The 15,707-nt window shown below is 58.2% G+C and overlaps 2 protein-coding genes across 8 annotated transcripts; one reads left to right on the top strand and one right to left on the bottom strand.

The window, feature by feature from the left end:
- The first annotated feature begins 23 nt into the window (after positions 1-23).
- On the top strand, positions 24-13,639 carry Baiap3 (BAI1 associated protein 3). 7 transcript variants are annotated; one of them, XM_033758575.1, is made up of 36 exons: positions 26-41; positions 294-1,548; positions 4,538-4,677; positions 4,818-4,905; positions 5,083-5,163; positions 5,408-5,515; positions 6,089-6,148; positions 6,260-6,326; positions 6,420-6,615; positions 6,919-6,963; positions 7,070-7,147; positions 7,260-7,362; positions 7,587-7,694; positions 7,776-7,871; positions 7,967-8,070; positions 8,156-8,276; positions 8,355-8,483; positions 8,900-9,024; positions 9,100-9,190; positions 9,304-9,360; positions 9,435-9,532; positions 9,622-9,673; positions 9,793-9,923; positions 10,006-10,129; positions 10,208-10,351; positions 10,446-10,538; positions 10,628-10,819; positions 10,895-10,963; positions 11,039-11,118; positions 11,195-11,303; positions 11,576-11,647; positions 11,797-11,877; positions 11,952-12,072; positions 12,154-12,277; positions 12,358-12,563; positions 12,639-13,639. In XM_033758575.1, exons 2-36 carry the CDS (start codon positions 1,471-1,473, stop codon positions 12,740-12,742), a joined length of 3,675 nt encoding a protein of 1,224 aa, XP_033614466.1. In that variant the 5' UTR covers positions 26-41; positions 294-1,470; the 3' UTR covers positions 12,743-13,639. The 7 variants fall into 7 exon arrangements, with proteins under 7 accessions (XP_010618825.1, XP_033614466.1, XP_033614470.1 ...); XM_010620523.2 differs by lacking the exon at positions 294-1,548 and having other exon boundaries at positions 24-41; XM_033758579.1 differs by lacking the exon at positions 26-41 and having other exon boundaries at positions 53-1,548; positions 12,358-12,475; positions 12,639-12,718.
- A 95-nt stretch (positions 13,640-13,734) lies between these two features.
- Positions 13,735-15,701, bottom strand: Tsr3 (TSR3 ribosome maturation factor). The gene is made up of 5 exons (XM_010620786.2): positions 15,621-15,701; positions 15,047-15,240; positions 14,317-14,496; positions 14,144-14,207; positions 13,735-13,914 (listed from the first exon to the last, which is right to left on the bottom strand). Exons 1-5 carry the CDS (start codon positions 15,650-15,652, stop codon positions 13,785-13,787), a joined length of 600 nt encoding a protein of 199 aa, XP_010619088.2. The 5' UTR covers positions 15,653-15,701; the 3' UTR covers positions 13,735-13,784.
- Between the last annotated feature and the right edge of the window lie 6 nt (positions 15,702-15,707).

The raw sequence follows: 15,707 nt of genomic DNA, 5'->3' as shown, positions 1-15,707 counted from the left end.
GGCGCGGGGGAGGAGAGCAAGGCCGCACCTGCGAGGCTGGGGTGAGGGCAACGGCGACCACCGGCCCCCGCCCGCTCCCCCTTCCCAAGGGAGCCGCAAAAAGAGGAGGAGCAAGGACCCCGGAGACTCCACGGGGCTTCCCTGCGACCCTCTTGCGGGACCCCCTTAACCCTTGCCAGCGAGAGCCCACCTCACCCCCACCGTGCGCTGCCCGGGAATTTCCCTCCCATAGCTGGGGGTGAAACACTGCAGCCAGACCGGTCCCAAATACCCTTGGAACCTACCCCTTCCAGGGAGAGCAGGACCCTGGAGAACTGAGGGGCGGGGAGGGAGGAGCATCTCGGCAGAGGCTGGTGAGAAAGGTAAGAGGCCTTACGGGAGCACTCCCAGCCCCATCCCGCGGGTGGTCCTGGGCGACCAGGTGCACCTGTGAGCAGCAGGCCCCACCCCCCCATAAGCTGCACCTCCCTCCAGCAAAGCCAGGTAAGCTGCCCTTGGGCTCTGCCCTGCTTCAGGGGACACTGAGGCCGGGAGGGACACAGAGTGGGACAGGAAAAGGGAGAAAAACACCCCCAAAAATGACCGTGGGTGGGGGTGCAGGAAAGCCAGTGGGGCAGGCTGACAACCTGTCCCACCAAGGATGGCCTTTGTCCAGTCTCAGGAATCCAGGTGCACAAAGAAGGGGGCCCCCCAATCTCAGGGCTGTGGAGGCATTTATAATAAGAAGGCCTTTCAGGCTCTCCTCAGCTGCCGGCAGAGCCACCTTCGTACCACATGCCTCAAATAGCCTAACAAGACAGCTTGGCTTGCCAGCCCTCAGTTCAAATCTTGGCTCTAGACAAGGTGCCCAGCCCTAGGCTATGACAGGCACCAGTGCTGCCACTTCTTGTCCAGTGACAAGGGTGAGCCATTAGATTTGGCTCAGCCTCAGAGCTGTATGGCAAAACCTCTTTGATCAGCTCACACGTTGGACACAAGCAGTGAATTTTGGCCCCGGTGTCAGTAGTCAGGCACACGCAGGGATATGAGCATGTCCTGCTCTGTGCTGCGCTCTCTGGAAACGCTGATGGTGAGATGGGGCACAGAGTCACATCACCACTGGGAACCTTGACAGGTAGCCCCAGGATCCTGCTTGTTGGGTCAACAAGGTTATCTTCTGCCCTGAGATTTCCTGAGGGCCAGGGGCAGAGTAGCTGTTCTGGGCACCGAGATGAGCCACCTCTCATGTACCCCAGTGCTGAGACGCTGCTGTTAGCCCCAACCTAGAAGTGGGCTGAGGGGTCGGGAGCAGCTAGATCTGATCCTCAGGCTGTCCCAGTTTAATGCTGGGACGCCAGCACCTCAGTCCCAGGCTGCCACCTGCTGGCTGTGTGGCCTAGGGTGAGTTCATCTGAGCTCAAGGGGCTGAGCAGCATTCATTCCTGACTCAGACTGGCTACAGGTGTTACCAGGTGAGATGCTGAGTGAAAAATGGAGACGGGGTGTCTGGCCCCCTTCTGCTTAGACGATTTGTTCTCACTGAGCCACCCAGTGCTGCAGCTCAGGCTGGTAAGCATCTGCGTCATATTTGTCTCTGCTATCCAGAGCCCCTGTGGCCCTTCACACTCAGATGTGCTGGCGGTTGCCCTGGCAACAACTCAAACAGAGGCTGCTCTGCAGGCTTAGGGGACAAGGGGTGCAGCCTCTCTGCTCTCCGTTCAACTAGGGAGAAGACGGGCCTATGACTCCCGGCACCCAGGGGTCTCAGGACTGGTTATGGGGCAACAGCTCTGCCTGTGCGTGTGGGGGATATGGAGAGTTGTTTTTGTTGTGTTTGTTTTTTGATACTGAGGATTGAATCCAGGCCTTCACCACACAGCCCTTATTATTTTGTATCCCCAGTCATTTTGAGACGTGGTCTTACTAAATCACTAAGTCACCTTTCCTGGGCTCAACTTACATTCCCAGAGTCCTAGGGTTGCAGGTATGCATCACTGCTGGTGACCGTTTTTGGTTTTTGTTTTTGGTTTTTTTGGTTTTTTTCTTTCTTTCTTTCTTTTTTTTTTTTTTTTTTTTTTTTTTTTTTTTTTGTACCAGGGATCAAAGGGTCCTTGCGCTTGCAAGGCAGTGCCGGAACCACTGAGTTAAATCCCTGGCCCTGGCAACAGTTTTTTTGTTTGTTTGATGGTTTGTTTGTGGAGGCAGGGTCTCCTTTTGTAGTTCAGGCTGGCCTTAAATTCACTATGAAGCCCAATCTGGCCTCAGACTCCTGGTGATCCTCTTCCTCACCCTCCTGAGTGCTGGGATTACAGGCTGGCTCTGGGACAACAATTTTTAAAACATTCTGCCCAGCCCATTCCCCAACTCAGGTTTGGGAGGAGGGTAGTGGAGAACACATAGAGGTTTGAAGGCAGCAAGGCTTTTATTTTTGGCCCCCGAGTGCTGCCCCCTCAAGGATAAAGGACAGCCCAATTAGCCTCTTCTTGTTCTCTCCTTCTCCTCTTGGGTCTGGCCAGACAACAGCCTTCTGAGTGCAGTACCTTGCTGGGCTCACGATCCTGGTTGGAGTGTAAGGGAATAGGGTGAGGTGTTGTCCAGGGGTGGGGACCCCCCCCCATGCCAGGTGCAGCAGGCCGTTTGCTCAGCGTCTGTCTGGAGCCACCAGCTGCCAGGTGTTCCCAGTAGAACTAGTGGCAGGTGGTGAACAGGGCCAGCCTGGCTTGGCCCTTGGAGACACCTAGCATGGCTCTCGCCCTCTGCTAACTGCTCCTAAGATCCCGGGCAAAGAGTGGAGTCTGCTGAGTCTGTGTGCTTTTGTGAAACAGAAGTAACAGCCCCTCTTTGTGAGGACTGACGTGTCTGGGTGGATGAGAGAGCATCAGGGAGGGAGGGAGACCCAGGCAAAAGTTCAAAGGTCTCGTGGCATGTGGTGGCCTGGGGGTAGAGTGCATCCTATAGACAAGAGGCTGGTGAGGTGGGGCAGGGAAGCCAAGGGCTGGGCTTGTGTGACAGGTGGCCTGGCTGTGGAACACTCATCAGGGGAGGGAGGGCTCCCTAGGGCTGTGAGGGCACAGGGATAGAGGTTTTTTCATGACCCGGGGCAGAGGTAGGTGTCTGGGGGGAAGGGTATGGTGAGGGGGACTTGGGAGGCCCTGGTGCCCTGGCTGTCATCCTTCCCCTCAACTTGGGGCCCTCCAGGGAAAACTCAAGCCCCTCTGAAGAGGGGACACTGACTTGTGCCTTCATCCATGATACAGGTGGGCTGGGCCTGAGGACCCAGAAAGAAATGTGAGCAGCAGGATTTCTCAGAAAGGACCCTGGGCCTGAAAAGGGAAAGTGTCATCCCCAGCATTCAGGGCCAAGACTGTTGCTTTGTCCCATTCTGTGTCTCAGCCCCCATCCAGACCTGCTTATTCTGAGCCTGTTTCTTCCAAGGTTCTTAGCAGAGTGACAGGGATTAGGCTGAGCAGACTCTACTCTAGGCAAAGGACTGCTGTCTGTCCCAGAAGCAGTGACATCTAGGTAGCTCCTGCTGCTCCAAGCAGGATGCACCAGACTGGGGGAGAAGAGTTGGCCTTTCTCATCTGGGTTGAGGTGAGGGAGGGTCCGGTCCCCACCCACCCCTGGACTACACATCTTATTCCCTTACACTCTAGCCAGGGTCCTAGTGAGCCCAACAAGGTACTGGAAGGCTGTTGTCTGGCCAGACTCAAGAGGAGAGAACAAGAGGCTAATAGTTAGGCAGATCTTCACCCTTGAGGGGGCAGCACTTTCACACACTTGGGTTTCATTTGTGCCAACTATGGAGAGCAATCTCTTATTTTTAGGGGGCGCTGCCCTCCTGGTTTTTCTTTTCTTTTTTGAACCAGAGTCTTGCCTTAAACTTACTAAATAGCCCATCATGGCCTCAAAATGGCAGCAATCCTGCCTCAGCTAGAGCTGAGGACTTCAAGCTTGCACTACCATTCTTGGCTCCACTCCCTCCACCCAGCCATTTTTTTGTGACCAGCCCCTGGGACAATCCTGCAAAGCCTCTTCCTAAGCATTCTGGCCATGTGAGCAGCTGTTCGTTGGCCCAGGGCGTGGTCCCACCTATGCTGCTCTGTGGCCCCACGTGGTGGTTTGGCCTCCTGCAGAAAAGGGCCAGGTGGTTGTTGGGCCAGGGGAGCTGGGCATGCTCCCCAGCATCTTGGCCCTCTGGGTGAGGTTCTCAGAGGCACAGATGTTTCCTGTCATGCTGTCGTAGGTGCCATGGGCATTGCTGGAGCCCCAGTCCTGAACTGGGGGGTGATAGAACAGTCTCTTCCCGGTAAGATCTCAGCAGCTCCACGTGGAGCTCTGGCCCGAAGATGGGAACTACCATACGTTTTGATGTTATCTGCCACCATATCTCCAGTGTCATTCTGCAGGGGGCACGCCTGGGAGGTGTGGTGGCTGGAGTCCTTGAAGACCCCAGGGAAACCCAGCACAGTGTTTCTCCCCTTGGCCTCCAGCCTGCTAACCCCCACTGTGGGCTTAGTGACGCCTGGCCCAAAGTCATAGGCACACTCTGCTGCAGGTTCCCACCATGTCCACCTTGCTGGAGATCAAGAGCAGCGTGCTCAGGCAGGTGCAAGTGTGCCCTTCCTTCCGCCGAAAGACAGAGCCGGAGCCCGGGAGCACCAGTGCTGACCCACCGGAACCTGCCACCAGGGCCTGGTGGGTACCCGCTCTGCATGGAAGCAAGGCTGTGAGGCTCTGTGCTCAAGGCCAGGAGCGTGCTGGGCATCACACTGCTGCTGTCCTATGCATGACCTCCTGCGTCCTGTGACTCCAAGAGCTGACTGACCTCTTTCCAGGAAACCTGGGGATGGCATGGAGTTCTTTGCCCACATGCGCCTCATCCTGAAGAAGGAAGAAGGCAGACAAGGCCTGCCCTGTCCTGAGGTGAGACGCCCCTGCAGGGTCTGGGGCTGCAACCCCACCTGGCTCATCTACTTCAATCTCTCCCCACCTTCCTCTCCTTTCTCCCTGGAGCAGCCCTATCTGTATAACCGTGGTGTCGCGGTGGGGCAGCTACAGGCCAGACCCCACCCGAGACCCTTACCACAGCACCTCTCGCAGGTCCTCTTACGGAGCAGCTCGCCAGCCCCCGCTGAACCTGTGGACCTCAACCGTGGCCTGAGAGCCCTGACCCAGGAGGAGGTGAGGATTGGGGAGGACCGATGACTTTTGTTCCTGAGACTGTGGGACCTGGGGTCCTGTGACAGGTGGACAGCACAGGTGGGCGGGGTGGTTAGGGTGGAGATAGCAGGTGTGGAGACACTGGGTAGGGACTAGGCTCCACTAGGGAGGTACAGTGTGGGGCTGGGCGTGCAGCCTGTGGCTGGCAGGGGCCTGAGACCTACTTGCAGCAGCTGGCCAGGGACTCAGAGCCTGGCCCCCACAGGTGAAGATGCTGTACGAGGAGGCCTTGTATACGGTCCTCCACCGGGCTGGCACCATGGGCCCTGACCAGGTGGACGATGAGGAGATCCTTCTGGGCTACGTGCAACAGGTGAGCTGGCAGCCTTGCCCACCCCACTCTGGTGAGGACTGAAACCCCCTTCTCCTGGTGTCACTGTCACGTCAACAACAGAACACATGACAGGTGCGGAGACAGGCACCTGCACAGACACATCCGTGAACAGGTGGACAGACAGGCCGACACACCTGGAAGGATGGAGAGCTGGTTAGATATGTGGATGTACGTGCAGAGGACACGAGACAGATGGACACAAAAATGGTCGGAGAGACCAGACAGCTGCTCAGAGAGGGTGGACAGACACTTTCCATCCTATATGTGTGCTTTAAACACCGGTTCCTGGCCAGCACTCCACACTGTTTCTGCATGTGTCCTGGCCTGCTGGCACTGCACCTGGCATTGCGAAGTGTGCTCATGCCTTGGCTACACCCTACCCCAAGCCTTCCTAGGACAGACAGAGGGTAGGCCTCACTTCCTTTCACTGCCTCCTTCTTCATAGCGGGCACTTGGTCATTCCCTTCCTGGCTGGAGTGCCCAAGGTCCCCAGGAAAGTGACCAGCTTCTCCCTGGGGCTCACCTGGGCCCCGAATACCACCCTGTCTACAGGTGTTTGGCACCAGCCCTGAGGAACACACCGAGGCCATCGAGCGTGTGAAAAAGGCCAAGGTAAGGTCACTGCCTGCCCAGCTGGGAATTAGGGGATGGCAAAGGAGGGGTGGCTGTGCTCATGCTGACACCGTAAGTGCCACAAGTTCCCCAGTGCTCCTCCATCTGCAGGCCCCCACTTACACCCTGAAAGTCTCCGTCATGAGTGCCAAGAACCTTCTGGCCAAAGACCCCAATGGTGAGTGGGGCCCCAGCAGCTCGTTGTGCCCAGATCTGGCAGCCGTGGAGGACAGAGGGCAAGGCTCAGGCTAACGCACCTACCCTGTCTCAGGTTTCAGTGACCCGTACTGCATGCTGGGCATCCTGCCAGGCTCGGGCACCCCTCGGGAGCAGAGCGGGCAAAAAGAAAAGCGCTTCGGTTTCCGCAAGGGCAGCAAACACAGCAGTCCGCTACCAGCCAAGTGCATCCAGGTCACAGAAGTCAAGAGCAGCACCCTGAACCCTGTTTGGAAGGAGCACTTCCTGTTGTAAGGGCCCCCCCAACCCCACTGACAGCTGAGTCTCTCAAGGGTGATGCTCACAGGTTCCCACTGCCCCAGGAACTCTTGGGGTAGGGCTCACATGGCCATTCTTCAGATAGGGAACTGAGACCCAGAAAGTGTCCTGCCCCTGAGGCCATACAACCGGCAGTAGGTGGCAGAGTCAGGATTAGGAACCTTCAGCCTGGCTGGATAGCTGGAACTTATGGCCACTTCCTGCTCCCGCGACCCTAACCCCTGCCCCAGGCAGAGGCTTGCCCAGGACCCTTATGGCATCTCTGTTCCTTATAGCGAGATCGAAGATGTCAGCACGGACCAGCTGCACCTGGACATCTGGTACAGGACCCTGGGCCTTGCAGGGCAGGGGAGTGGGTACCTTCAGTCTGGGAGTTAGGGGTGATCTAAGCTGGTAGGAGCTGCAGACAAACCACCTCCTTTCCAGGGATCATGATGATGATGTGTCCCTGGCAGAAGCATGCAGGAAGTTGAATGAAGTCATCGGCCTCAAGGGCATGAGCAGGTACAGGGAGTAGGATCCTTGTGCCCCACCCAAGCCTTCTGCTTGACCGCAGGCACCCAGTGGCGGTGAGTCCCCAGTGACCCCCAGCATGATGCCACCCTGCTTTGCCCAGGTACTTCAAACAGATTGTCAAGTCAGCTCGAGCAAATGGGACACCAGGGCCCACGGAGGACCACACTGATGACTTCCTGGGATGCCTCAACATCCCTGTCCGGGTGTGTGAGCTAAAGATGGGGTGGTTACACTCAGGGAGCAGTGGTTGTGTCCTGGGTTCCCCCAAGCCTCCTACCTTCCCTGGGCTGCAGGGAACGGGGCCACCCCAGCCACCCTTGCATTTGGACTCCATGGATGTCCCCTGTGTCTTCCCCAGGGCTCCCCCGTGTGGGAGGGGAGGCAGGGAATCCCCTAGGTCTGATTTTTCTCCATTTGCCTCTCTCAGGAGGTGCCAGTGGCCGGTGCTGACCGTTGGTTCAAGCTGGAACCACGCTCTAGCGCCTCACGTGTGCAGGGAGACTGCCACCTAGTCCTCAAGCTTATCACCACACAGGTAGGGAGCCATGGGGAGCCTGCCCTGAATCCTGGGCCCCAGGCCCCAGGCCGAGCAGTGATCAGAGGCCCTGTGTTCCAGAGGGACACAGTCATGAGCCAGCGTGGTCGCTCCGGCTTCCTCTCCTACCTGCTGATCCTGAGCCGAATACTGCAGTTCGAGCACCGAGCAGAGGAGGTAGCAGGCACCCTGGGAAGTGGGACAGCTGGGTAGAGGCTTGAGGACAGAGTGAAGGATCTCCCATCTCCATCCACCCTGGCCTCCTTCCCTAGTCAAATTCAAGCAGCTGGCATGGTGAATTCAGCGGGCCTGGGTCCACAGTCCTCTGCCTACACGGAGCCCAGAGTAACCTGTCACCCTTGCAGCTGGCCGTGCTGTGAGTAGGCAGGATGATGATATGGGCGGGGTTCCATGGTGCGGCAGGACAAGGTGCTGTCTGACCTTGGGCTGGGGCCCTATAGGCACTGGCAGGTCAGCAGCCGCCACCATCAGACCTGCACTCTGGACTATGGCTACCTGCTGGGGCTTCTGGAAGACATGCAGGCACATTGGGAAGAGGCAGCCTCACTGCCCCAGGAGCAGGTGGGTGCCCGCGCTGCCATGGGCTTGCCTGGTATTGGTGAAGGTTGTGTTGGGGTCAGCCCTGGTCTGTGTGGGCAGGAGGGGCAGAATCCTGCTCTCAGGTTGAAAACAGACAAATCAGAGAGAGCAGACAAGCCGTGCTGGAAGGAGAAGGGGTTGCACTGGAGTAACCTGGGGAAGGAGGCCGTGGATATCGGCACTGAGGTGGTGAGGCTCTGAGCAGTAGAAGGGAGTGGATGCTGGAAGGGTGGGGCGGGGGGAGCAGTGAGCACAAAGTCCCCGAGGGAGGAACTGGGCAGAGCGGGACAGGGGGAGTCTTGGAAGCCAAGACTGAGTCACAAACGGGGAGACCACTAGGGGGAGGGGTCAGTGTGCACAAAGTCCCCGAGGGAGGAACTGGGCAGAGCGGGACAGGGGGAGTCTTGGAAGCCAAGACTGAGTCACAAACGGGGAGACCACTAGGGGGAGGGAGGGGTCAGTGGAAGGGCCAGGCAGGCCTGGGATAGCCACGTGGGGAGGAAACCGCTGGCAGCAGGAACAGAGGTGTTTGTCAGCATCTGTGAGCAGGGCTGGCAGGCAGCTCGAGCATCTTTAGCTCTGATGAGCCCCGTCCTTACCTGTAGGAGGAGAGTCTGGCTGACAGCTTCTCTGCCTTCTCTGAGTATGGGCTGCAGCTGCTGCGCCAGCTCCGAGATTACTTCCCTGCCACCAACAGCACAGCTGTCTACCGTCTGGAGCTGCTGCTGAAGTGGGTGCTGCATGGGTAGGGGGCGGCAAGAGGGTTGGCGGGGGCCCGCCCCGTGACCACACCCCTGACCTCCAGGTGCCTGCACAAGCTGCAGTTCTTCCAGCCCTCCTTCGAGATTTGCCCCTTTGAGACGGAGCTGAACATGGACATCGCTGCCGCCCTGAAGGTGTGTTTGGACCCCTCTGGCCTTGTCCACCCTGTGTTCCATGATTCCTCCCGTCTTTCCCTCTTCCCATGTCTCTCTACCCTACCATGGTGCCTGGTGGCTTCCTCTTGCAGAGAGGCAACCGTGAGTGGTACGGCAGGCTTCTGAACGCTAAGAGTCCCCGAGAGCAGGTGCGGCTTAGCAGGGATTGGCCACGGTGGGTGCAGGGGCCTGAGCAGGGAATACAAGCCAAGCCTCCTTACAGCCAGGGCCCCAGCGCCTCACCGGCCTCGTGGAGCTGGCAGACATCATCTACGAGGACTTTCAAGCCTGCTATGGCATCTATGCCAGCCTCTTCCATGGGTAAGTACTGTTGCTCAGCACCCGTGTGGAGCAGGTGGGGCTGAAGAGGCCAGCAGTCGGGGTAGGAGGCTGAGGCATGTCCTTTGCAGGATCCTCAAGGTGGACTTCTTCACCCTTACCTTCCGGCAGCTGGAGCGCCTGGTGAGGAGGGTTCCGACTGGGGGTGCCTGCTGGGCATGGGGAAGTGAGAGCCCCCCAGCCAAGGGGGACCCTGTTTCTTTTCTTGGCGGTCTGACACTCCTCCTCCCAAATCTGGGCAGTTGGCTGAGGAGGCGTGGGTGCTAACTGAAGAACTGAGCCCCAAGATGACTCTCCAGGTGGCCTCAGGGCTTGTTGAGCTGTACCTGACCCTGGCTGACACCCAGCGCTTTTGGAGTTGCATCCCTGGCCGGTGGGTGCCCCTGACCCCTGCTCTCCAGATAAGCGCTGGGGTGTGTGAGTAGAGACAGGCTCCGACCACATTCCCACCACAGGGATGGCCGCTCCCTGGCCCTGGCGGGCATCCATACCCCATTCCTGCCTGCCGTGAAGACCTGGCTGCAGGGGCTGCGAGACCAAGTCAAGTGGCGCCTCCAGGGAGCAGTGGATGTGGACACGGTGAGTCAGCGCTTGGGCATAAGGACCCTGGGGCTCATCCTGTGCGACCTGTGATGCAGACTGCCTCCTGCCTTCCAGCTGGAACCTGTGGATGCCTCCTCCAAGCACAGTAGCTCCGCAGCCACTGCCAGCCTCTGCTTCAGCCACATCCAGGAGTTCTGGGTCCGCCTTGCATGGCCTGACCCTACCCAGGCTCAGGGACTTGGGACTCAGCTCAGCCAGGTGTGGCATCTGGGGAGCAGGGAAGCAGGTTGAGAGGACTGTGAGGCCGGGGAGGAGCCCCAGGTCCCAGCCCTCCACCCCCAATTCACCCCAGGACCTGTGCGAGGCAGCCCTCTTCTACGCGGAGCTGCTGCGGAAGAAAGTCGACACCCAGCCCGGGGCTGTGGGCGAAGCAGTGAGCGAGCCGGTGGGTGGCTGGCCGGGCAGGTGAGGCTGCAGGGGGCTGGCTGGGGCTGCCCCTGACTGTACCCACCTGCCTCTGCCTGCCCTCCCTAGCTTTGCGTGGTGCTCAACAACGTGGAGCTGGTGCGCAGGGCTTCCGGGCAGGCGCTGCGGGGCCTGGCCTGGCCTGAGGGTGTTGGGGGAGTGGAGGCCACGCTTCCCCGGCCCCTGCTCAGCTGCACACAGGCCCTGGAGGAGGACCTGCAGAGGGAGTCCCACACTGTGACTGCACATCTGACCTCCAAGGTGGGCAGTGGGCCACGGCCTGGCGTGGGGGCTGTCCCTGGTGTCCCCCACCAGTGCTGAGGATCATCTCTGCAGATGGTGGCTGACATCAGGAAGTACGTGCAGCATATCAGCCTCTCCCCAGACTCCATTCAGAACGACGAGGTATGTGTGTGTGGGCGAGCGGAGAGTGGTTGAGTGTGTACGTAGCTGGCCGGCCCTGAGGATCCCTGCCCACAGGCTGTAGCTCCACTCATGAAGTACCTGGATGAGAAGCTGGCCCTGCTGAATGCCTCCTTGGTAAAGGAGAACCTGGGCAGGTATGGGCTGGGCAGATATGAGCTGGGCAGGTAGGGAGCATGTGGCCTGGTGGTTACCCATTCTGTGTCCTTGCAGGGTGCTGGAGTCCCTCTGGGAGCTGCTCCTCCAGGCTATTTTGCAGGCACTGGGTGCAAACAGTGACGTCTCTGCAGACTTCTGTGGGCGCTTCCATTTCACACTGGAGGTAGGCCACGTGGAGCTTGAGGGACCTCCCCCTGTCCCCTGCCAGGATACCCAGCCTCTGCCAGCTCCTCCAGGGCTCAACAGGGAGTACTTCCTTCCCCATCGCCCAGCCTCACCTGGGCCACCTGGGATGACAGCTTTGGGGCCTCAGGGCTGTCACCTTCCCAGGCTTCCTGGGACCTGATGCATCCAGGTGTGAGAAATGGTTTGCTGTGTCTCCCTAGACCCACAGCCGCTTGGCTTCCTGACATCCCCCTTCTTTCCCTGCACCAGGCTCTGGTTAGTTTTTTCCATGCTGAGGGCCAGGGACTGCCCCTAGAGAGCCTCAAGGATGGGAGCTACAAGGTAAGGCCTGGCCCTCTAAGGGCCCAGCTCCACCAGCTGCCTTGCAACAGACCAGGCAGTCTAGGCAGGGTGGATGCTACCCACCTAAAGACACCTTGGCTGCCTGTGGCCAGTGCTGACCAGGGATCTTTGGGTCCCTTTCCCTGCAGAGGCTGGAGGAGGAGCTGCGGCTGCACAAATGCTCCACACGCGAGTGCATTGAGCAGTTTTATCTGGATAAGCTCAAGCAGGTAAGATGGCCATTGTCTGCTGTCCACGCCAGCTGCACCCGAGCCCCAGCTCTGCACACTCACCTTTCCCACAGAGGTCCCTGGAGCAGAATCGGTTTGGTCGCCTGAGCATCCGTTGCTATTATGAGGCAGCTGAGCAGCGGCTTGCGGTGGAGGTGCTGCATGCTGCGGACCTGCTCCCCCTGGATACCAATGGTGGGGCAGGGTGATGGTGGGGTGTGGGAGGGGGGCTGGGGGCTGGTGGGAATGACTTGCTCATGGCCACATGCCCCCTAGGCTTGAGTGACCCTTTTGTGATTGTGGAGCTGGGACCCCCACATCTCTTCCCACTGGTCCGCAGCCAGAGGACCCAGGTCAAATCCCGGACGCTGCACCCCATATATGATGATCTCTTCTACTTGTGAGTGTCCTTGGCTGCCTCAGCCTATCCTACGAGGCCACAGGCGGTTCCCGACTGTCCCCTAACTGCCCTATTTGCAGCTCTGTGTCTGCAGAGGCGTGCCGCCGCCGCGGGGCCTGCGTGTTATTCACTGTCATGGACCATGACTGGCTATCTACCAATGACTTTGCTGGGGAGGCGGCCCTCGGACTAAGTGGGGTCAGTGGCATCTCAAGGCCCCAAGTAGGTGGGGGAGTGCGGGCAGGGCAGCCCATCACCCTGCACTTGCGCCGGCCCAGAGCCCAGGGTAAGTGAGTGTGAGGAGGTGGTGGGGTCAAGGGAGGGGAGGTGCGACCTCACACACCTGCCCGTCTGCCTGCAGTGAGGTCAACGCTGAGGATGCTGGAGGGCCGCACCAACAAAGAGGCACAGGAGTTTGTGAAGAAGCTCAAGGAGCTGGAGAAGTCCATGGAGGCGGATCCCTGAGGCCTCCCCCAACCCCACCAGCTGTCCAGCTTTGTGCTGCCGCCTCCTGCTCCTCCATCTGAAGCGTGGTACCATTACTCTTGCTGTGTCCCTTTGGTTTGTGCCGTGAACCTCTTGCACCCCAGCATGCCCCACCCTGAATATGGGGGGAGCTTGGAAGGAGCTGGCCAACAGTGGCCCCTGGACAGAGCAGAACAGGATGGACCTAGTCAGCTGATGCCTTTCTTTCGGGCTCACAGGCAGTGGAACAATGGGCAGCTGGTTTCAGTGGCCTCTTGCTCTCTAGGGGCCATTAGGCCAGGCAACGTCTGGAGACTGTTTTGGTCACACTGGGATGTGATGGTGTACTAGCTTGAGGGTAGTGGCCAGGGACGCAGCTCAGTATCCTACATTGTGTCAGTCAGTCCCCAAAGAATGGCCCATCCCCACTGTGAGTAGTGCCTCCAAGGAAAGCTCCTCTTGGAGGAAACTCCAGTCTCCTTGGTTAGAGAAAGACCCCCAATAGCCAAGAGGTAGGAAGGCTAGGGATCAGGTTTGGAGGACCCAAGAACTGGAGGGAAGCAATGACCAGAGCCCCAAGTGGAGGGCATGGGCAAGAAAGTCTGCTGTGCTCCCTCTCCTGGCTCTGGACCCCACCCACAGTGGAATGAACAGGGGAGGCTTGCTGAGAATCACAGCTCCCAACTAGGTTCTTGGGCCTGGGAAAGGTTCCCCCAGGGTCACTGTGAGATGGGGGATGTCACCCACAGACCCACCAGCCAGCCGTCCTTTCACACATGACCCCACAGTCCAAACCCCCAGGTGTACCCCCAACCCCCAGGCCAAATGCACATAGACACTGGGGCGCTCCTCAGTTTGTAGCTTCATTGAGAGAACTCCAGGACAGGACCCCGACCCAGCAAGCCCATCCTTGAATTGTAACAAGTCCCATTCTGTCCGTAACTTGTCCACGCCCGTGTCTCACTGCTGTCTCTGGAGTCCTATTACTCTTCTTCAACAATGTGTCTGCACCCTTCAAACTCTGCTGTTTCTTGATTCTTTTCTAAATCTCAGTTGAGGCCCTGGCCTCATCCCCTCCTTCCAGAGTCTCTTGGAAGCAGCTATTGTCTTCTCTATCCTTGTCTTCAAGCTCTTGCTCTTCAGACTCATCACTATCTGTGTCCACAGGAAGCCTGGAGGGAGAAGGGTGGTGCCATACCTGGTCAGTCCAAGGTAGCCCCCCCTATGTCCTCACCCACAAGGCCCCCAGGCCAAAGACACCCCTCTCCCTACTAAGCCAAACCCACCCTGGTCCATGTGTGCTTTACAAACTGTCACACCACTCAGGTGTCACGTAGTAAGTAGGACACCCCTATGTGCAGGAAGACCTGAGACCAGAGGTCAAGGGAAGCCAGGGCTTACCGGATAGTGGCCACAGGCCTGTTGAGATTTGCAAACTCTCGCCCTGAATCCACATCGAATGGGTCTAAACAAAGAGGAAAGCGAGCTGTAAGTGAGCCCAGGGCAGATTAAGCCCTACCGCAGGCTTTTCAGGAGGTACAGTCCTAAGGTGGTCCCATTCATAAAGTCCTCACCAATTTCTTCCTCTTCCTTGGGGCCCTCCTTGGCACTGGCCAGGAACTCCTGCTCTGCTTGTAGCACTGACTCAGGTCCACTGCAGGATGCATACTTGTCCAGGAGCTGGCGGTTCAGGTCCAAGAAGCCCTTGCCCCACTTAAATTTCCGCAGCAAAATGACAGCAAGATCTGAAAAGCCTAACGGCACAGAAAACCTGAAGACCTCAATGATCCCCCAAGAAGGAACAGTGGCAAACCTATGGCATGCATGCCACAGTGGGCTGTTTGTATCATTGAAAGCTCTAAAGGTTCGCCATCATGGCTCTAGAGAGTGCTGTGCTTGTAATACTGACTACTGGGCAGTGCTACTGTGCCAGAGGGCTGAGCGTCTTCAACAGGCAACAAAGTCCCAACAGTCCACGCCTGCCCTCCGGTCTGCCTCTCTTGCTGCAACCCCCATCTGCCATCCCTCTCCTTCAGTGAAACCGGAGTCCCACCAAGCTTGTCTTCACATCTCATGGGCCTCCATTTAGGCCATAAATTCCACAGATTTCAGGGCAGTGCTGCCTTGACAAGACACCCCTGCCCACCTGGTAGACAGCTGTCTCCTGCTCCCCTCCAAGTCTACAAGGCCAAGGCTCAAGTGGGAGTTGGGACTGAAGGGCTGTCCTGACAGCTAGGAGTCTGCTTTGAGTCAGACCAGCAGACTAAAACATCAGGTTGGGCTGATGGCAGACCTGAAACTCACCCATGATGCAGAAAGCAGCAGCAAATGCTTCCACACAGGAAAGTCTGTAGGGCCGGCCATAGTTTACAGGGTTCGCAGCCACCAGGTAGGGTAGCAGTCGCAAGTGGTTCCCTCGCATCTTCCCAAAGGGGGTGTCATCCAGTCTGGCCCACGAGCAGTCTATGACAGCGACCCCAGACTGAGCCACCAGCTGTCTGCCAAGGAGAGCACAGGCGAAGTTCTGAGGGCCAGCAGCACTTAAATGATGGCCCGAAGTGATATATGCTCCGGAAACACCTGACTAGGGATACAGGACAGCATTTCCTTATCCCTAAATACCTACAAAAGGTGCTTGTGGGTAAGCTTTTGAAGGAGTCGCTGTTAGCACTTGAAGAATGCTCATTCACTCGCTCAGCGTTTATCCTAGGCCCTTCTACATGCTAGGCAAGGGGGCAAATTACACCCCCTGCTTATGGAGAAGGCATGCGTGCATGGCACACAACCATAAATACGTGAACCGTGAAGGGAATGACGCGCTGGAGACAGGGTGGCTTACAAAGACGAGAGTCGGGGCACCCAGGCCCCCCACTCGTACCTGTCTGCCGGGGACACGTACTGGGAGCCCATTGGACTGAGCACCAGCCCGCCGAACCTGTGGCCGAGGCGCAGGCAGCGCACCAGG

This window comes from Fukomys damarensis, unplaced genomic scaffold (genome assembly GCF_012274545.1).
Source record: "Fukomys damarensis isolate Sample0158 unplaced genomic scaffold, DMR_v1.0_HiC HiC_scaffold_34, whole genome shotgun sequence".
In the NCBI taxonomy this organism is placed as follows: domain Eukaryota; kingdom Metazoa; phylum Chordata; class Mammalia; order Rodentia; family Bathyergidae; genus Fukomys; species Fukomys damarensis.
The sequence above is the reverse complement of the archived record's forward strand: the minus strand, read 5'-3'. Positions and strand labels throughout refer to the sequence as shown.